This window comes from Plectropomus leopardus, chromosome 16 (genome assembly GCF_008729295.1).
Source record: "Plectropomus leopardus isolate mb chromosome 16, YSFRI_Pleo_2.0, whole genome shotgun sequence".
In the NCBI taxonomy this organism is placed as follows: Eukaryota; Metazoa; Chordata; class Actinopteri; order Perciformes; family Serranidae; genus Plectropomus; species Plectropomus leopardus.
This window is the reverse complement of record NC_056478.1, coordinates 24,025,860-24,046,973: the sequence shown is the minus strand read 5'-3', so window position 1 is coordinate 24,046,973 and position 21,114 is coordinate 24,025,860. Positions and strand designations below refer to the sequence as shown.

At 39.0% G+C, this 21,114-nt stretch overlaps 3 protein-coding genes across 3 annotated transcripts; 2 read left to right on the top strand and 1 right to left on the bottom strand.

Moving 5' to 3' along the window:
- Positions 1 to 17: 17 nt before the first annotated feature.
- Positions 18 to 7,735, bottom strand: tatdn3 (TatD DNase domain containing 3). The gene is given in 11 exon segments (XM_042503553.1): positions 18 to 659; positions 764 to 844; positions 1,978 to 2,090; positions 2,182 to 2,237; positions 2,615 to 2,724; positions 4,132 to 4,194; positions 5,549 to 5,574; positions 5,577 to 5,632; positions 6,900 to 6,973; positions 7,317 to 7,349; positions 7,642 to 7,735. Coding segments are annotated over 11 exon segments (804 nt in total). The 5' UTR covers positions 7,699 to 7,735; the 3' UTR covers positions 18 to 524.
- A 163-nt stretch (positions 7,736 to 7,898) lies between these two features.
- nsl1 (NSL1 component of MIS12 kinetochore complex) lies at positions 7,899 to 11,019 on the top strand. Its single transcript, XM_042503802.1, has 6 exons — positions 7,899 to 8,098; positions 9,073 to 9,145; positions 9,258 to 9,391; positions 9,599 to 9,653; positions 9,754 to 9,821; positions 9,906 to 11,019. The coding sequence occupies exons 1-6, from the start codon at positions 7,910 to 7,912 to the stop codon at positions 10,134 to 10,136; spliced, it is 750 nt and encodes a 249-aa protein (XP_042359736.1). The 5' UTR covers positions 7,899 to 7,909; the 3' UTR covers positions 10,137 to 11,019.
- Positions 11,020 to 11,439: 420 nt separating this feature from the next.
- On the top strand, positions 11,440 to 13,718 carry batf3 (basic leucine zipper transcription factor, ATF-like 3). The gene is made up of 4 exons (XM_042503845.1): positions 11,440 to 11,646; positions 11,915 to 12,019; positions 12,511 to 12,555; positions 12,763 to 13,718. The coding sequence occupies exons 1-4, from the start codon at positions 11,572 to 11,574 to the stop codon at positions 12,904 to 12,906; spliced, it is 369 nt and encodes a 122-aa protein (XP_042359779.1). The 5' UTR covers positions 11,440 to 11,571; the 3' UTR covers positions 12,907 to 13,718.
- The last annotated feature ends 7,396 nt before the right edge of the window (positions 13,719 to 21,114 follow it).

The following is a 21,114-nucleotide window of genomic DNA, read 5'->3' as shown; positions in this document are numbered from 1 at the left end:
GCAGCGCTTTGTTTTCTATACCTCAAAAACTGATGACTAAATTCCTGTAGGTCATAGCTGTATATTGAGCTAAATGCTAATATAGCATGCTAAAATGCCATCTTAAGAAACATTATTAGAAACATTAACATATATTAGCATGCTAGAGTTAGTATTCGGCTCAGAACACTGCAGAGTCCAACAAAGAACAGCCACTAGAGAACCGCAGTAATGAGTCCTAAAACCCAAAAATGAATTAACAATTCAGCACCTCTGGTTCCCTCATCTCAAGGTCGATGGGTTTTTTTTAGTTAGAAGCCCTAAAAATCACCTATGATGAAAAAATCTGAAGCTTTTATGCGCCTTTAAAAAGGCGGTAGCTAACAAGTGACTAAATAAGGCTATAGAACGTCATCACATCGAGCCACGCTGAACACGGCTTAACGCTAACTTTCCAAACAAAGCATAAAGTCTTTCTGATTTAAGTTCCCTCTGGCGCCTCCCTCAGGCCAAACCTTACACTACAGAACTTGAGTACTTCATGTTTAGCGCCTCTTCACTTTGGGAAAGAGTCTGTGTGCATTTTGTGCAGTGACGAGCTGAACAGTTTGTGGAGACAGACCTTTGACGTCGGCGATGTACCGGCAGGACAGAGCGATGTTACAAGGTTCGTTCCTTACCTGGGAGACACAAAGAAACAGAAATAGTTTTAAAACACCTGCGGAGGAGATACAGCTTTGATACAATGTTTAAACATGATGAGTTTTAATCATTTGTAACTCACATGCTTGTCAAGCCCCAGTGCAGGAGAGTCTGTTTCCAGACAGATGTGCTCCAGTGGGATCTGCTTGATCAGTCTGTCTCTCTGTAGCATCAAAATGTGTCACTCTGTTATCCTCATCGTAATGGACTGATGCGGCTGAAGTCAGGACAGCAGATTCACTCTCTTCCACTACAGGCGAAATGCTCATCTTCATAGTGAGGATGTAGGTCTTATTGTCCTCACTTCATTTATACAAAAATGGGAATATCTGTAGGACACTGTGTCTTTGAGCGTCGACCTCCCTGCTTCTGGTTTTGAAGCGTTTACCACCATTCAATTGTGAAATCAACTATGTAATACATGTGTGACAACATAAACATGTACTTCACCACAACACATTTGTATTGCTATTCATTACCAAATATTACGAAGAAAAAAATATGCTGTACTATTGCAATTACTATCACTTACTAATACTGCAACCCCGCCATCAGTGTACAAATAACACTACTATTATCACAACTAGTACCACTTACTGCTTAAACTCAAATGAACACTTCTTTTGAAAAACTTCTATTATTTACATATTTTTCACAATACCCAATACAAAGTATACTCAAAACTTTTTCCAAATTTTCTATTAATTCCAAAACATTTCCACACCTGGTTTTCCAGGAATTTCATGACCATGGGAATATAACTTGTGATGGTATTGTGACCTTATTGCTAAATAGTGTGTATTTTATAAGTTGGGGGTGGTGTTTTTACCCATAGTGCATTATGTGTCAGTGAGAGCATGATGTACTTTATGTGTACATTTTATATGACTGCAGATGAGTAAAAGTTCAGCTGAAGTTTTATGGATTTCACAAAAAAGCAGACAAAGACTTTCGGCTGTGCACATTTAGCAGCTGATCATTCATGTGAGACCAAAGACCATTTTGATGATGATGCATGCAGTTATTTGGGTGCATACACACATTAACTTTTGGCTTCAACATACAGTATATTCCCCATGAGCTTATGCTAACTATATAATCATAAATGTTAGAAGGTACATCTAACAAGAAATGGATCCTCCTGCTGATGACGGAAGGAGCTTTATTAATGACGGACCAGAAGGCTCAAAACTACTTTTTTGTTTTTCTCTCCTCATGGCTTGTAAGCTAGATAATCTGTTTATTTTTAATTTTTTAAAATGATCAAACCCATAAAAAGTGTGAATTCACACCTACCTGTGGATTCCTGCAGACAGCAGGTGGAAAGGAGAAGAAGTAACCAGCCTTCACGCCTTCCAGAGCGACTGACGGCTTCCCCGCAAAGTTGTGAAGCAAAGCTCGACTGATACCTGACGGAAGATCAGAAAGTCGTGACGTCCGAATGTCTGTTTTAGCAGCCGTGTAAATGTGTAAAATGACAAAATGGAGCAGGAGACCCACCTTGTTCTTTCATGGTTGCTATGGTGACCTTAGCAGCTGATCGCGAGTGGACGTTCCTGCAGAAAACAGGAAGCAACAGGTGTCATCATCATCATCATCGCAAGAGTTTTATTTATTTTCATTTATTTTACAATTAAAGAGAATTAAAAGCAAAACAAATGGTAATTTGTAGTAAAATGTGTTATTATTATACTGTTTTTTACCTCTTTTATTTAACTATGGAATATCAGTCACAACTAGTTGTGGCAAGTAATAAAGTACACTGATGCAAGTGCTGTACTTAACGAGTGCTTGTATAATCACTTACTACCATGAAAATATGTTTGCTGAGTGACAGAGGCACATTTTTAATCCTCTTGGTTAAGCAGCAGGATGACTGATAAAATGCAGGTGAAAAAAATGCAGCTGCATCATTTTATTATACTGTGCTCACACAGGCAGGTCCAGTTCCTTGGCGACGTCGAGCTGTTTAATGAAGACATTCATCTGGTTGTCTCTGTCCTCCTGTGTGGGAGCACACCACGGCGTGAAGTCTAAACCAATCTGGAGATAAAAGTAGAAAACAATATTACAGATCATATTCCAGGAGCCCTTAGCAAACTGTCAGAGCGTGACGGGAGCTGGAGTATTGAATGCTTGCAAAATTGTTCTTGTTTTATTAAAATATCAAGGTGTAAACTGTTTCTGTCCATTAGAGTTGAAGAGAATTATCTTTTGAAAAGCTAAAACATTATCGTGAGTTGAATGGAAGTCTTTAAAAGCTTCTTCATGCACACTGTTAAAATGACTCAATATGTGAACATTTTCCATAAAATGTCTATTTTTACAAAACTGAGACCAAGTCCTTAAAAATAAAAGATTTGTAGCTATTTTGTAGCTTGCCTAATACACTCTTCTTTTTGTATTTTTCAATATCAAATTAAAGTGTCAAGTCTCAAGTGAATCACGAGTCAAGTCAGTTTTTTTTTTTTTTTTGTAGCCCAAAATCACAAATTTGCCTCAAAGACTTTAAAATCTGTCGAGGCAAAAACTCTTCATTGTAACTGAAGTTTGACTCAAATCTAAAGTCTAATGCTCTGCTGCAGAAAAGGAAAATTTCTTGAGCATTTGCAGGTAAAATGCATGAGAGGTTGCGAATGAACGAAAATGTGTTCAGTGCAGCAGGGGGTGGAAATGTCTGCTTCAACCTGATCCATAAAAACAACAGTTATGGAAACGGGACTCTGGGACTGTTTATTCAGCTCTGTGATGCCTGAAATCTGCCCTGACAAACACACATTCGTCAACGGGCAGCATGAGAGATGACCACAGATGAAGGGGGGCGTGTGTGCATGTGTGTGTGTGTGTGTGTGTGTGTGTGTGTGTGTAAGTGCATGAGAAAGATTGAGATGGTCTCCGCTCATTAACTTCTCCTCACAAAGGAGGAGTTAGTAGTTTTAACTAGTTTAATCTGCTTTACGTTACCAGAAGTCACATTAAAGTTAACTGGCGGGAGCTAGGTGTGTGAATGTGTGCACGGGTGTGTGTGTGTTTGCATGTGTGCTTTAATGTGCAAACATATTTGTGTGTGTATAAAAGAGAGAGATGTTTTATTAACTCCACAGAAAATTGCAGAAAACAGAAGAAGTAAGTAACAGTGTATGTAAAATGGTGGCGTGTACAATGTGTGTGTGTGTGTGTGTGTGTGTGTGTGTGTGTGTGGTGTAAGTGTGTATTTGCCTTATATCTTTGAGAGGACCTATTTGAGCTTTAGACCTTGAGATTGAGGACATTTTTGTTCTGTCCTCTATGTTGTATTAAAGCTGCTATGGAACTAGAAAATAGGTAGAAAAAGAACGAGTAATAGGGTTCAACAGGTGCAAAAGTACAAATGTATGTGCATATACTGTATGTTTGTAAATGTGTGTGTGTGTGTGTGTGTGTGTGTGTGTGTGTGTGTGTGTGGTCTACCTCTCCAACAGCGACAATACACTCTTTGTGTTTGTAGAATTGTGGCAGGGCAGCATCAAGGTCCTGTGGAAAATACATCTTCATTAAGGGGCTGTTGTATGTGTGTGTGGGTGTGCAGCTAAAGAATTAAAGAAATTAAAGAAAGAAAGAAATTAAATGTATCCCTTCATTATGATTATGAAGTGATGGGTGTTAAAGCTCCTTCTAAAGATTATAGCTTTGCCTCCGCACAGCAGTCAAGTTGCACTTTCAGTTTACATCCATGTCTGTGAAAACATGAATGCTTCACAAAATTCTTTCCCCACATCTTCAGTACTATCAGCTTTAATGTGGACACCCAAGATTAGTGTCTCCCCTTCTGTTCTTGAGTTATGATGTTGAATAATGGCCTGAAAAGTGTTTTTGCAAACCATTATGATGTCAAAGTAAAGTTGACCTTTGACCTTTTAGATCAGGCATGTCAAACCGGTCCACAGGGGGGCCGGTGTGGCTGCAGGTTTTGTTTTTGACCTTTGGTTCAGTTGGCAACCAAGTAGCAGCACCAGGTTTACTGTTTCACAGACTTGACTCATTTAATCAACTGATCTCCATCTTAGACATTTGATTGGTTCAAACTGTGTGCTCTTGGTTAGTTGGCACAAAAACCTGCAGCCACACCGGCCCCCCTGTGGACCAGTTTGACATGCCTGTTTTAGATAGATAATGTCATCACCTCATCGTTTCATCCTATTAGACATTTGTGTTAATTGTTTTTTGACATAATTAGCATATGTTACTGTGAGGTCAAGGTGACCTTTGACCACCAAATTCTAATCAACTGAATCAAATTTTTGTTTTCCCTTTTTTTCTCTACTTTGTGCTTCTTAAGTAGACAAACGTTTAAGGATTTTCAAGGACCGTTGGACGCCTTTATAATAATATTCTGTCTGTAGCTCCATAAGTCAGAATTTGAGGTAATCTTTGCTCAGCTGACCTGCTTCAACACGCTATTAAGAAATTGGATATGATTAAATTTCAGTGTGATGCCAAATTTTGTCCCAAAGGATTATTCAACTGAGAAAATGAAACTTGAAACTCTTAAGAGGATCAGCTTAGCAAGAAACTTTATGTGGAACAACTCCCTTTTTCAGCAGCAAAGCCCATTCTTTATGTTGGAGTGGTTGAGCTACTGTACAGGAAATGTATACATTTTTTGTATTTTCAATAAAAGCTTTATAGAAAAACATTTAAAAAAATAAACCTTTATCTCCTCCAGAAGCCTCAGAAACACCCTCCCTCCCTCTGTCTCACACTCTGAACTGCCTCACCTCCTGTTTTCCTCAGCTGGGACACCACCGAGCTGTCTGGATACAGTTACTCTCAGAATCAATCAAGTAAAACAATGGAAAGATGGATGAGTTGAAGACTGTTTTACTACCTGAGGCGTCACGCTGCGCTGCTCGGGGCCCCGCCAGCCTGCAGCGGATGGAGGCCGAAACATGGAGCCACCAGATCTGGATAACTGTGAGAAAAGAATTCAACAGTAACACCCTGAATAATAAACACAGTGTTATCCAGCTGAGAGCAGCAGGACAAGTTACTGTAAACATTTTTACTCTTTACATTGTGTAACTGTGACTTCAGTGAGCGAGTACAATTACACAAGATCTGCACTTACTGTCGATGAAGATGGGCGATTCTGGCGCTTCATTTTGATATTTTTCTGTGTGCATTTCCTTAAGTTAATTGCAAGTTTACATGCAAAACACACAATTAGCTTCTAAAATAAAAGGGATTTCTATTGTTTAAAGGTTAAGTGGGTATATGGGGTTGTTAGACCACAAAAAAAAAGATTGTATGCATTCTGCCTACGAGGGATAACTGCAGTAACGACAATTTTGGTTAAAAAAAGGGTTGTGACTGAAATGAAATCTTTGGATACCTGTTCTATTTTGTAACAATATTTTGTGGTTCTATCTTGTTCTACTTTAGAGAAAATAGACAATAAAAAAAGTAGTAACTACAACCAAAAACCAAGAAAACTGCAGTAAATGTGACTGTACTCTGCCTTGGGGTTTTCTGGAGATTTAGGATTATATCAACTGAAGAAAATATTGCAGTAATAGTATTATAGCAATTGGTGAACGTGACAATGAGGATGCCAACAACAAAATTATAACTTGACAAGACCATCGCAAGATCAGTGATGGAGTAATGATGGCAGATAATTGTAATTTAGGTCAGACCCAGTGAATATTACCATTTTATTGCATTTTGGGGATCATAGGTCAAATCATTGCTAACAGTTTTCTATGACTATCTAGTAAAATAAATTTTGAATCTCAGTTGGAATATTCATGTTATAATAAAGGTGAAATAAAAAACTAAAATACCATAAAATTATAAAACACCTTAACATGACATCATCACGTATAAATTCTCGATAAGTTCATTGTTAGGGCGGTTTTCTTTTTTAACTTTGCACTCGGCTAACATGTTTTTATGAGCTTGTCCTTGCTGTTTTATTATTCTTGTATCTGTACAAATCAGTAGTTTGCCTTTATTACCCCAACTTTATTTCATAATTGTTTCATAACTTCCCAACTATATTATACAAATGAGGTTAAAAAATGTTTTAAAAATCCTGATAAAGCTCAAGTTTTGTAGTTTTTTGTGCATTTAGTGCATTAGTCCATTCTGCCGTCTCTATAAAGCATGCTATATAATTTTACGAGACAGACACTTTGTATGTCCTTAGACTGATTACATAACGCTGAAGACATACAGACCTTTCTTGCAGCTGGAGAACTCTGTCAAACTCTCTGACTTCTTCTGTAACTGCAACAAGAGTCCTTACCCCAGCCTGCGCACACAAACGCACAAACACACACACAACCACACACACACGTGCGGTAAATATTAACAACATTAGAGAGCAAGTAAGAAAAGCTGGTAACAGCGCGTAAATACTGTGGAAAATGAGTACTAATCATCTCAAATATTCACAATTGTGCCATTAAATTTTTGTTTTTAAAGCACTACTATAATGATATTCAAATCTTGTTGCACTATCTGTTGTACATATGTGAGCAACCATAAATTGTGACTGCACTGATTTCAGCCATATTGCTCAGTCCTAAAATGTACTTCAGTATGTTATTTGTGATTAATTTTCATTGTCACGAGCAGATGAACAGACAGCTGACCTCAGTGGTCCTCTGAATCACATCCTCCAGATCCTGCAAAGACAAAAGAAGAAGGTTTGCACAGTGGTAAGACAGACGTTAGTAAACTACTAAGGAAACAAGTCAAAAACACTGCAGCTAACAACTGCAATGAGACTGTGAAAGATAACAGTCTGCGTGAACTGAAACGTTATGGTGTACATACAGATGTAATATTTAAACATGAATATTTGTGACGTCAAAACTCCGTATATTCACTCCTATGTAGTCATTAACGGGTGTAATGAGGACAAAATCCGTTTTAATATAACTTTACGTTTATAGGTTTGGTTAACTTAGTGCATACCTCTTTAAACTCACTGGCTGATATATGACAGTGACAGTCTACGAAGCCATACTCCATTGAAGATAAAAGTCAGGCTCAAACTATGTCGAAAAACCTCGATATTTGCACGTTTTGTCTCTGTAAACATTGTTTGCAACCGGGCAGAACTCTCCTCCTGCAATACCAGACGTTTTAGTTCCGGGGGGTAAATATTGGCAGTCGTACCAGGAAGCTCGAATATATTTCCGGTTTACGTGAAAAAAAAATATAAACAAAGTTGGCGGTAAAGATGGAGCCCGAAGAGAGTAAAGCCTTACCAAGCGATGAAACGGACCAGCAGTACAGAGTGCAAGTAACGTCGAAGAAACAAGTAATCGAGCAGATGAATAAATACAAAGACATTTTGAAGACAGCGCTGGACGGACAGAAGGACGCCGCGGAGGAGACGAAGCGAGTTTTACTGCAGGAGCTGCTGGCGGTGCGTCTGAGTGTTTACATGGTCATTTTACTACCTACACAAGTAGATATTTCAGGGAGAAGCAAACGGTGTCTGTCAAATTTGAACGGACTGCTGGGGTTATTTTTATTAAGACTTTTGGTCCCACAAGGGCTCAGAGAAACCTCAGTGGCTCAGAGAAAAGCGCACCAGGTCCCATCCGAAAAACGTGATATTTAATGTTTGCTTTGCTGTCAGCATTCATAAAAACCACAAAAACATTAGTAAATGCACTTATAACATTTGTTTACACCAACTGGTGGTTTCGGCTTTACACTGGTGGTGGGCAGCTCTTTATTTAAATAAAACCTCAACTTTGAACTGAGTCTTCCCAGCTGGAGGTGAACACACAGGTTGGAGTCTAGCTAATACAACTGTCAGCAGTGCATTCATCAAACTCATCATTTCCAGGAATACTTAGTACAACTCATATGAAGAGGCTCTGAAATGAAAACATTTTATTAGAGAATTCACTTTTTAATCAATAAAACATATGTTTTTACTTCAAGTTAATGACAAATTAGTATTTGATTCCACCAAATTCCAATGTGTTTTACAAAGTAAAAAAAAAAAAAGTTAATAAGAGTGTCTGGACAGTTGATTAAAAAAAAATCTTTTTAGCAAAACTGCAAATATTCTTTAATTCCAGCTTCTCATTTTGCAAATTTTTTCTGCTTGTCTTTGCACAAATACAGATAGTAAAATGAATGTCTTTGAGTTTTGTCAGACAAAACAAGACATTTAATTGCATCACTTGGAGCTTTAGGAAAATGGGATTTCTCACTATTTTCTGGCATCTTTTCCACCAGACTTTTAATCAAGGAAATAATCATCAGATTTATCAACAGTTGTTAAAAAATGATGCATTCTGGACATTTTATTTGATATGAATTGTTGATGGCTGTATTGTGTGTTGAAACTGTGTATAGTAGTGAAAAGTATTTGCATTTGTGCAGAACTTTGAGGCGGCTGTTCAGGACAACGTGTTGGTGAACGGGCAGCCCTGGGAGGAGGCCCCTGATGTTGAAGGTGATTCTCTCTGCCACTTCTAGGTTTACTTTATATCCTTGATCAATTAAAAGTGCTGTCCTAAATTAGATAATATAAACCAGAGTTTCTGTTTCTCCTCTCACACATTCAGTGGAGGATGAGGCTGCTGATCTGGAAAGCCTGCTAGATGACACCATTGTTGAGACCACCAGGAGGCGGCGTACGTACCCAAGACAGATCCTGCCACATGTGGTCCACTCCCTCAAAGCCCAGCGTAAAGTCATGGTGGGTGTGGGATCTCACTGGAAATGGACATTTCAAGGGGCTATCCTTTCAATAAATCAGTCTCATGGTAACTTTGTGTTTGTTCAGGGCTGATAAATGTCAGATCAGCTATCCATCAAAGGAAATCAGTTTGGTTGAAAGTAAAAAAAAACAAAACTTGTTGACTCAAAAAGAGAAAATAACTGAACTACGTTTTTGACTTTTCAGAGGCTGTATGAGCATGCAGTCAAACCTCAAGAGGTGTCCAAAGATCCAGATCAAGGTAGTTACCTTTAATCACATTCACAACTTGTGCTTAAATCAGGAAGATCTACTTCTCTATAAGCCAGACATTTGAAAGTCTTGTGCGTGTGTTTCACCAGAGAGCATCATGAGCGACTTGTCAGCAGCAGCTCCTGGAATGGTCAAACAGGCAATCCAGGTCATAAAGGTAACGCACACACCAGAGCACGCCAAAACAGCATTGTAGATGAATATACAGGTGCTTTATTGATCCATTTTTTTTTTTTTTAAGTCAATCAACACTCTGCAGAAACAAGCCGAGGGCCTCTGTGACATCCTCAACATGAAACCAAGCCAGGCCACCCTAGATATTCACAGAGAAGTGTTTGGTTTCAACAGCCAATCAGACGCCCCCCGCCCTCCTGTGAATGGAGCCACGAGGAACAGGCAGCCAATCAAGAGAGCCGTAGAGGAAGCAGCTGCCGCAAGCAGCTATGGGCCCCTCAGTAAGAAACCCGTGTGAGAGGGCGAGCCAGAGTGACACTTCCTGCTACCATTACCACTGAACAGTGGTAATGGTGTAATGTCATGGACTTTTGTTGTTCAGTTATTAAAGAATAGAAAACAGCAGTTAAAATGACTTTTAAAGTTTATTAATTTTAAACATAGTGAAAGATTTTCTTCAACATGTACAATTAAGGTTTCGTGTGTCACATTTCAACATGGATGTGTGATGTAATAGGTGAGATATTACTATAGTAATGAGTTGGTAACTTTGGAAAAAAAATAACTGTGGCATATTTGCTGCTACAGCTTTGAGAGAAGAAAACTGTTTTAGTGACATGTGGGACAAAAAGAAACAGTGTCACAGCTGAGATTGCTTCTTCTAAGTGACAAACGAGCCAGATGAAGCAAACACCATACTGGTTGTTCCTCCATTCGCAAAGATTTTCTTTGGTGTGCTGCAGGCCCCTTATTACATTTTAAATCTCGTATTTTTTGCGCTTGACCCGCACCCAACTAAATTATACCACCGCAGGGGGACATTGAATTTTGACATAGAATTTTCTTGTCACACCAGCGCATCACAATAAGTGAGAAAGTAAAAAATTGTTAACATTCACAAACTTTATCTTGTCTGGTTAAGGAAAAAGTCTTTAAACAGTGTCTTGATTTTAAATCAGAGATTTTGCAGATCATTTTGCTTCATCACCGGAATTTCTGAAAAAATAAAATAAAGTCTTCGGGACTTAACTGAACCAAGTAAAGTTGACTCCTGTTATGCAGTTCATAATGTGTAAAAATGGATTTACAAACACTTAGTTTGTACTTTCTCCCAGCCTGAAATGAACTCAGTCCTTTTTAAACATTTAAATCTATCCTGTCGGTTCATATTTGTCATTTTAACATTACTATAAATAAATGTTTTTTTCACAACTTGCACTCTATCTGTTGTGTGGTCTTTGTAAAGGATTAGGCTGGCTTTATTGTCAACAAATTCAATGAGAAAAAACAAAACAAAAAATACCCAACAAATGTTTGTCCATCCCATAGCTTTTTTTTTTTTACCTCATCTACCCAGTCTGCAGCCCACTGGTTCCAAATGAAAATGTGAGGAAATGTTTGTGATACTATTTTAGCTATAATGTTTTTAGTAATGGATTTATACACATTCACATGAGGTGAATGTTAGTCCATAAAAGGCTCTGGTCAACTGCGGACACTGAGTCATATGACTTATGTGAACTGCCCTCACTGCTTCTTCTAAAACGGCAGCGAAATTGAAAAGTGAAAAGAAAGCAGAAGTGAAACTGCAGGCTGTTTTCTGCCTGGTTTGTTTGAAATCTCCTTCAACTCGATGCCCAGTGCACAAATAACACTTTATTTTCTGAGAGAGTCAGAGTGCAGGATATCCTCCTGTTTTTCTTATTTTAATGCACCTTTAAAAAAAATCTGTGATGTCACACCATGGTTCTTCCTGCCCATCTCATCAGAAGAATATCAAGAATAACCTCCTCTGTGAAGGATATGAGGTAAGATCACACCAAATATCCAGTTTAATTGTGTGCAAAAGATGTTGGTGTCGCCTGTGTCTGCTCTGATTTCATTTTTGGCTGCCAAACGACAACAAAGCACACAAAACTTCAACAAAAAAACGTATGCAATCGTTGGAATACAGTTAAATGACAAAAATGCAGCCTGTTGACCGGGAGGGAGGGGGGGGGGGGGGGTTAATTTCTGTTATCTCCTATGGAATACACCAAAGGAAGTAAGTGTGTGTGTGTGTGTGTGTGTTTGCAGGGTTCAGAGGATGAAGGCAGGAGGCTGAAGAGGAGAGAGAAGAACAGAGTTGCAGCCCAGAAGAGTCGGAAGAGACAAATACAGAGAGCTGACCTTCTGCATGAGGTGTGTGTGTGTGTGTGTGTGTGTGTGTGTGTGTGTGTGTGTGTGTGTGCGCGTGCATGTGTGCATGCTCCTGCTCTTCCACCTTTGTGTGGAAGATCAATTGCATACCTTGAGAATAAGGCAGTTTTTTTCACCGTTTCATGTAGCTGTTGGAGGGCGAAGCCTTGGAGTTAAGGGTAGTATTCCATAGCTAATGCACCTCCATAAAGTTTGGGTACGCTATTGTTTGAGCTAAATCTCAACCCTCCAATACAAAATGACCCAGAGACAGAATAATCAGGGACTTTCTCAAACTTAAGACAACAAAGGCCACATTTTAATTAGAAAAACATGTTAATTATGTAATTTTGATGTGTAAAATTCATTTCAGGTAGGGAGAGCAGGGAGCAGGTAAAGTAAATATGTCTGCACATAATGTAAAATGTCCAAAACGCATGAATTTCTGCCTTTCATGTTCTCTTTTTCTTTTCCTCCCTCTGCCTCTCCTTCAGGCCTGTGAGCTGCTGGAGCAGAAGAACAGGAAGCTGAGAAGAGAGGTAATTATAATATACATTCATCGTGGATATTATGTCTCCCTGCTTGGATTAGATCATGTGTTTCATTGCTCTAATTCAGTGTTCCTCTGGTGTCACCGTCAAAGTGGTTTGCACTGGACATACAAATCCAATCTGGAAAAACTGAACAGGTAAAGACAATCAATAATCATTGATAAAGTAAATATCTGCTTGCTGACATGTCTGCAGGTGGATTCTCTGTCTGAGGAGCAGCGTCTGCTGTCCGAGACACTCAGGGCCCATGAGCCATTTTGTCCCGTCATGCACTGCTCCTTTGCCTCATGCACCTCGTCCAGCCTGCAGCCTGACACTATGGCAGCCCGCGCTGTCTGAGGCAATGATGTGTCTGACCACAGTGAACAGTGCAGGTCTCCTCTGAAGTTACTTTTTGTGTAATGCCCCATCAAACTACTAGAAGGCGCTGTTCACCGAGTTCAGGGATAAAGTGGTGACTCAACAGGTGTAATGTGCTACGGGATTTATAATCAGAGGAAGGCGCGCCCTCTGGTGGTTTAAGGTATTTCAGCAGTTCATGCCCATAATATAGTTAGAGACTTTGTCACACTATACATTTAATTCCCACTATACAAATGATTTGACTCAATTTTCAGCTCGCAGATGAGAAAAAATGAAACATTCAGTTCAACTTGTTGTATGCAAGTCTGGTTTTACAGAATGACTTCTTTCATTAAGTCATTTATTATAGTTTTTCTCTGTTGTATGAGTGCATGACTTTTACTGATGTCACATCTGTAGAAGAAAAAAAAAAAAAAAAAAGCAAATACATATTTTAGCTATGCTTTTCAAAAACAAACTGACTAACTAACAAAAAAATTAAAAGGAAAGACTTGTAGATGTAGATTTTTGTGTTTTTTTCCAGCAATGTGGGAGGTAAATGCCCAGTTAGTGAGAGATTTGTTGGAAATGGTATTTTCATTGAATAGGTATTTAATAGTGTTGAAAATAGACATGAAAGACCACAAATATGTGAGTATGCGAATTCAGTGTGAACATCTCCTTTGCAGTAAATGTTGTATGTGCTGTCTTTATGTTCAATGAAGTTAAAAAAAAAAGTTAGTGTGATGTGTTAATCTGAGGAGTAAAATCTTTGACATTCTGTTAACATAATAAAACCATACAATCACTTTTTAGTCATTTTTATTAATCATGCACAATGATGTTACTGAGATCCTGAAATATTCTATATATAAACATCTAAATAAAACAAACAAGACCAAAAACATAATGTGCCAGCAAAGTTCATGTATCTTTTTGCTGAAAAATAAAGTTGATCGTATTAAGTACCATTTGTTGTGGACACTGTAAATAACAGCACAGGAAGATTTCTCCCACAAAAATTGCTTTATTACACCACGTGACATTTTGGGTCTAGAAAAAGTACCAGTTTGTGTACTTGTGATTATAAAGTGATGTATAGAAATGTGGAGTTTGTTATTCATTCATTTAATACGTTAATTTCTATAAGAACTACATTTACTACCTTGTGGTTGAATGCCTTTGTGAACCATTCAAGTTGTAGTTACAGTCCATGTCTGTGAAAATGTGGATGCTTCACACACTGTCCCTCCGACAGCAGTAAAATACAATCAGGACCCAAGTTTAGTGTCACCAGGTGCATTTTTGAGATATCGTGCTCTAAAATTCTTTCTGAGAGAGAAACATTCAACCCTTCAAACTTTTTATTTTTTGGCTGCATCATTAAAAAATGGGAATGTTTCAGATGCCTATTGTCTTATTGTATACACTTAAAAAATGCCTGAGGTGTGTATGTATGAAAATTCTGAAAGTTCTTGTATGTAAAATAGAAGTTTGAGGAATTTAACTGACTGCTGCGCAACATCTGTGTCAAAGATATACCTGATGTCACTTCAGAGTCCAAGAAATGAATGTCAAAGTGATATTAATACCTACAGGCTTTTTTCAAAAATAAGCTATTAATGCATTTGTCATCATAATCCATTAAACATGCACCAGGCGAAATGATTTTTTCATTTGCACCAATAATTGTTGTCACACTGAATGTGATGAAATTCTGCGTGTTTGAAATTGTTTTAATTCAATTCAAGAGGAAAAAATGGAATATATATAATAATGTTCAAGTAAATTTAAATTTTAAGGTGTATGAATGTTTTTTGAATCAACAAGAAGTCAAGATGTTCCCACACAAAAAAAAAGAAAAGAAAAAGAAATCAAAGTTATTAATAAAAACCACATTGTGGTAACTGATGTAAGAAAACTGAGAAAAAAAACCCTCAAGTGTGTCATAAGTTTCCTGTAATTCTGTGAACATGTTCCCGAACTTCATTCAGAAAAAAAAGAAGGACCTTTGGGATATGACCTCATTTTACTGAAGCTCTTGAGGTCATTTTGAAGTCACAGGTGTGTCAGAAAGGATCCATAAAGTCATCTGCATCATCAGCAAAGAGAGCTGTGGTTTAGTTACGCTAAAGGAAGCTCACCAAAAATAATAGTTCCTTAATTTGACCACAGTCATATCATACATAATGTGCTTCAGGATTCCCTTTCATTTTTTCTTCCTCTTCCACGCCGAGGTGAATGAAAAGTTAATCTTGATATCGATACTGACGCAACCAACTGACATGAAACTGAATCGTTTCTTTGCAGCAGACTTCTGGAAAATGGATTGATGATTAGTCTTCAAAAGTCTTTTTATCTAATAATAGAAAAACAAAAAAAAAGATATTTGTTGTTACAAAATGGCTCAGTGAATGTGAAAGCCAAGCATGAAGTGTCAGGTGTGCTAGGGAGGTTTTGAACTTGCAAAACCAACAATACAGTGTGGATGTCTGCTGAAGGAAGGGAAGAAAGCAAGTGAACACCTGGGCCAGCTTTTATAGCTGGCAGGTTAGCGTAATCAAAGTAACGACCCTCCAATGCGAGTCAGCTGGCTGATGACATTGGTCAGGACAGCCTCCAAGACAGTGGGAGGGAGAGCTTTGTTCATTAAAGTACGCCCAATGGAAACACGTCAATTTTGAAAAAGCTCCCATTTATCACAAAAAAAAGTCTTTCCACAGGGGTGTCTGGTGGCTTAGTGGATTAAGCAGGTGCCCTGTATATACTGGCACTGTCTAAACTGCAGCAGCCATGGGCTCAAGTCCAGCTCACAGCCCTTTGCTGCATGTCATCCCCTTTCACACTGCTGATCTATCCTATCTAATAAAGGCAAAAATGCCAAAAAAATAATCTTAAAAAAAAAGTTTTTACACCTGGATGAGGTGATATTTTAGGCAATTCAAAAAAGCCAATGTTTTGAACATTGATTGTTATGGTTGTTGGAATGTTATCCCAAGAGGAGAAGTGCATAACATCGCGAGAAAAATCACATAACATCACTTAATTGAAACACAGTCATCTCGTAACTGTGTTTCGTAAATATCCTTTAAATTTTGCGCAAATCTGCAATGGAAGCCCGCCTACTGTAGGATGAACAGCTGGCCTGTGGATGGAGACACAACAGGCTGCTACAGGGAAAGTATTTATAGCTACAATGTATCATGACCAAATAATAAAAATATGAAACTAGATATCCCAACATGTGGTTATATGCCTCTGCACACTGGTAAGTTACACACACAGTTACATCCATGTCTGTGAAAACATGGATGTTTCACACATATCTTGCCCCCAGCAGAACAGAAGCTCTGTACGATCAGCACAGTTTCAAAGTGGGCACCCAAGATAAGTGTCACCAATGCAGTATCTGACCAAATGTCTCCCCTTTTGGTCCACACTGTTTTTTGCAGAACATTATGATGTCATAGCTGACCTTTAACCTCTTGGATATTAAATGTCAGAACTTCATCATTAAATCCTATCAGACATTTATGTAAAAACTGAGCACATGAATTCTTGAGTTAAGGCTGAAATGTTTTAAAATCTAATCAGTTCACCCTTGAGTCCAAGTGGATGTTTGTGCCAAATTTGAAAACATTCCTGTGAGGTTTTCTTGAGACATTGCATTCACAAGAACAAGACAGACAAGGCCGCAGTGACCTTCACCTTTGACCTTTGACCACCAAAATCTAGTCAGTTCAGCTATGAGTCCATGTGATGATTTGTGTTAAATTTTAAATAATATCCTCAAGGCGTTGAGATGTCCCGTAAACATAAAAGATAAATTATTGCTTTTAGATGTGTTGCAGGAAATCACCCAGATAAAAAAAGTGTTAACATACAGCATTTAGGCTTGTGCATATGAACATGAATATTTATGTTAAAATTTAAATCAGCCTAGACCTCTATGCTTTTTCTGTGGCCGATTAAGTAGTGAAAGTGCAAACTGTTTTGCTTGCAAACTGTTTTTTGTTATCACTGAAGATAACAAAAAACAGTTTGCAAAACAGTTTGCAAAAACAAAAGTTCCTTAATGAGCCAGGAAGTCAGATTTGAGTCTACTCCAGTACATACATCTGATCTTCCTTAAAGATGTTGCACAAAACTCATTTTAAACTGTTTTTATCCTTGGTGTGCAGGTGTGTCAAACTATACGATACATACAAAAACGAAACAAACTACAAAAAACATATCTGGACATGTCCAACCCCTCCCACTTTGTACTCCTAGCCAATTTAAAAAAATCTCTGAGTGTTAGGAAATAGTATTTGGTTTTACTCATTCAGCGCCCCAGACAGGAAACTGATGTTGCCGTCACTGTAGCTCAGAGCAGTTTCAATATCCAAAATCACCATCGTGACATCAAAAGTCACCTGGTAAACCAGGAATACTGTTGCAGCAACAGGAAGTAGACTGTCACTCGAGTGGTTCTGAGGAATATTGCTGTAAAACTGCACAAACACACTCAGTCATCTACTGCACACCCAAACACACCGATGACACAAACTGCAGGAGGACACATTCACATACTCTTTCATTCACAAATACACACTTGACACCCACCACTTCATGCGTCAAGAGACACACTGTACACATGCAGCATCTGGTCTTAGGATGCACACACACACACACACACACACACACAAATTCTCACTGACATCCTGTGAAATCCTGATTCAGTTCTTGGTCATTTTTCTCAGGTAGAAGTAATCAGAGTGACATCAGACAGCTGGGACAGGATATGACATCACTGCCTATGATAGAGCTTTTTTGTGTCATTCAGACAAGAGATCTGTGGGTGGTGCAGCCGTGTTGCTTCAAGTGTTGAGAATTCTTCTTCCTGTCAATATATTTCCTAAGGTCTGGAGGTCTTAAGGATGTTTTAAAGCCTGCTCCACTGTGCAAGAAATACTGTTGTAATATTGTTTTTTTCTTGGCTTAAAAGTACTCAGTACAGTATATAAACATACTGGTATTACACAAGGTTGCTGCAACCCACAAATTCCAAGGAATTAAATTGTGCACTTGCATGTCTTTTTATTGGCCAAAGTAGTGTGTTACCAGTTGATGTTCGAATGCACTAAATGAATGGATAAATCAATCAGTCAATCCACTGTGTACCACATGTACCACATGGAATTATACAAGTTATTGTCCTTATTTCCAGATTGTTCTTGTAATCCATGGCTTCTAGTTGTCAAAAAATTTAACTGTCCACACATCATGACCCCAACAAGACAGCCTTCTCTCAAACAGGTTCAGTGCCGCTTCTACACAGCGTACAGCAGTGATCAAAAGCAGGAACAGGACAGCACCTGACAGTACCACCTTCCGGCCCGTTCTCCTTCAGCTCTGACAGTTCTTTTGGCGCAAGATCAAGACACCAAAAGCCACCTTTTGCATCCACATAAAACAGCTGTGGATGACATCAGGTGAGAAAACACTCGCACAGAAGTGGTCGCTGCGTTAGTGTATGCAGGCAGATAGCCGCATGGCACCTGGATGGAACCTGTTGCAACCACCTGAAACACACCAAGACAGCGTGGGACACTGAACTCTGCCCAACCTCTCTGACAGACCTGAAGACAGGATTCACAGCTGAGTGTCATCCTGCTGACGCTGGTCTCCCAGAGCACCAGCTTGGCAATGTTAAGGCAGGGATGCATGTGTTTTGCTTAGGCCATGTCCCTGCCTATGATCAAGGGCGTGGTTATATCTGTGGTTCCAGGAATGTGTCCTAGAAACATGTCCCTCTTTACTTAGTTGGGTGGGTGGAGACTGCACCGCTCCAGCATGAACAGACTGCTCTACCCGCATGACCTTTTTGTTGGTCTCATCATTCAAGGAAGAAAGCACGGTGACAGTCTGAGTGAAGTCAAAATAGATCCAAACAGGGGCAGCATTCAAAGAAGGCAGCATTCCTTGGTAAATCGACATTACATTAGCAATATGCTACATGTGTCTTCCCTTTTCAAAATAAAATTAATCCTGTTGCTACCGACAGTGAGGCAATGAGAAATCTGAAAATCCATGAGGCTCATCAGTATTTAGGCCTAGATCACATACCGCCTGGAAAATGCAAGGTCAGGCGCTGACTACTTTAAAGGGCGATGAGGTCAGGTTCTGCCTGACGCTGCAAAGCGACTAACCTACTTTCCAGAAATCCTGAGTTCAATGCCTATCTTCTTTTCGGCTTTGTTTTTCAGTTATTTTAAGTGTGTATGTCTGCAAGCTGTAATTGCTGTAGTCCAAAAGTTGTTTTTTTTTTTTATCTTTGTGGGCAGCCCTGAAAAAATACGTGCTTAGGAACACGTAGACACTGAAAAAGTGATGCTCTCGCTTTTGAACATGCCTTCCAATGGATTTACACAGAAACACACACAAAAATCACAGCAACACACACACATAAACACACACACATACACCAGACATAAACACACTTCTGCTGAATTGTGAAATGGATTCATAATAATTTCTCTGGAAGAGTCACAGAGCAATGCCAATAAATTTCACTACTCATTCCACCAGCAGTTTCTAATAAAGGGCAGTTCCATTGAAGGGTTAGAGGCTTTTTAGAGTTTGGCAAGCTTTGTGATGAGCTATAAATGGTGTCATGAATGGTGCTTTTTTGATGGATTTGAGCATTCATCCTCCACATGCAAAATACCAGCATAAATTGACTTTTTTTGTACTATGAGTAAGTAAAAGCTTAAAATAAAATAAGGTATCTTTGCAAAAAACCAAACAATTCATACATCCAGCAATGTCAGTTTACGTAGAGGAATACATTTCAGATCTATGAGGTGGAATTTAAAACAATGCAAATTCTACAATCACTTCAGAATAATTCATGTCCTAGTTGTGCAGTGCAACAAACACGATTGGCAAGGTTTGCAAGTGGGAAGCCAGTGTGGGATTATGACTCTCTCGCTACAGCCTCCGCAATTACACCACATGAACACGTGCGCGCTTCCTGAAAGTTGAAAGATTGCAGTCTGCAGCTGCAAACAACTTGTTGATCATTGGCTTAGCGGTCTGTTGGACGCTGGACTCAACCACATCCTCTTCTGCCTCTATCCAGAATATACCTACGATCAAATATGGGGAATAAGATAAGAAGAGAGACTTTCCCAGGACTCGGAAAAAGATTTTCAGAACACAAAAAACTGAGAAACTGACATTTTCCCGCCTGGTCACCTGATCAACTTTTCTTCCTCTTTGAGCAGCTTGACGACTATATTTCCCTCCTCAACCTAACAAATATGTGTAGTCGTCACCGTCCTTGGAGACATTAACCACTCAATTCCTTGAAAGGTCACAGATGCACTGGCCCACACATTTATTAGAAATGCGTCACTGTCTTTGACTCCATTGACGAAACAAGCCATGATCTGTCTGTTGATGTCATGTCAGTAAATATAAACCATCAATCAGATTGAAACTGCCCCTCTTGCAAAAAGGTTCCTCAAGTGGTAAGTTGTCCAGAATTTCAGATTCAGCGATGTTGATTTTTATGTGGGTCGGTTTTAGGGAATTTTTAATAGGTTATAGGTCCAGTGTAAAAGATTTAGTGGCATCTGGGTCCTAAGGCTGCATATTGCAACCAACAGAATCTTAGATAGATAGATATTTTATTGATCCTTAAGGAAATTACTTCATACAGCAGCTAAATTTACAATCAAAAACACGACAGGAGACATCTAAAATAGAACAAACACATCTACATCTCTTCCTTGTGCTAACTGTGTTGGAGAACTACAGTGGCCTGTGGAAGAACACAAATGGCTATCGACATGTTCTCAACCCAAGGCGTATCCTTCTATGTCTGCTGTTGACATTACAGAAAGCCTCTGTCATTGCTGGATGTCAGCAAAAGCACATGATGGGATTACGCTACAAAGCACATGGTGTGGTTTAGGCAACAAAAGCATAGATGGTTAGGTTGAGGTAAAAGTGGCTCATGGGTAGGTGTAAAGAATAAACATCACAGACAGGAAGCAAACACTGGTGTACCGCATGAAAGTCCACGTTTTGTTGGCTCCATCTACCCCTCCTCCCACCCACTTGCCCTATAAGGACCTTTGAGCTCCTTATATTATGTCGTTATCAGCAGCGTTTTAACCCCACGCTGTTGAGCGGCTTTTCATGTGGACGCCACGGGTT

Bases quoted from the DNA above. Each gene is read 5' to 3' on its own strand.
- nsl1 (XM_042503802.1), top strand. From the start codon at position 7,910: ATGGAGCCCGAAGAGAGTAAAGCCTTACCAAGCGATGAAACGGACCAG. The intron at 8,099-9,072 runs GTGCGTCTGAGT...GCATTTGTGCAG, and splicing joins TACTGCAGGAGCTGCTGGCG to AACTTTGAGGCGGCTGTTCA. The intron at 9,822-9,905 runs GTAACGCACACA...TTTTTTTTTAAG, and splicing joins AGGCAATCCAGGTCATAAAG to TCAATCAACACTCTGCAGAA.
- batf3 (XM_042503845.1), top strand. From the start codon at position 11,572: ATGTCACACCATGGTTCTTCCTGCCCATCTCATCAGAAGAATATCAAG. The intron at 11,647-11,914 runs GTAAGATCACAC...GTGTGTTTGCAG, and splicing joins TCCTCTGTGAAGGATATGAG to GGTTCAGAGGATGAAGGCAG. The intron at 12,556-12,762 runs GTAATTATAATA...ACATGTCTGCAG, and splicing joins ACAGGAAGCTGAGAAGAGAG to GTGGATTCTCTGTCTGAGGA.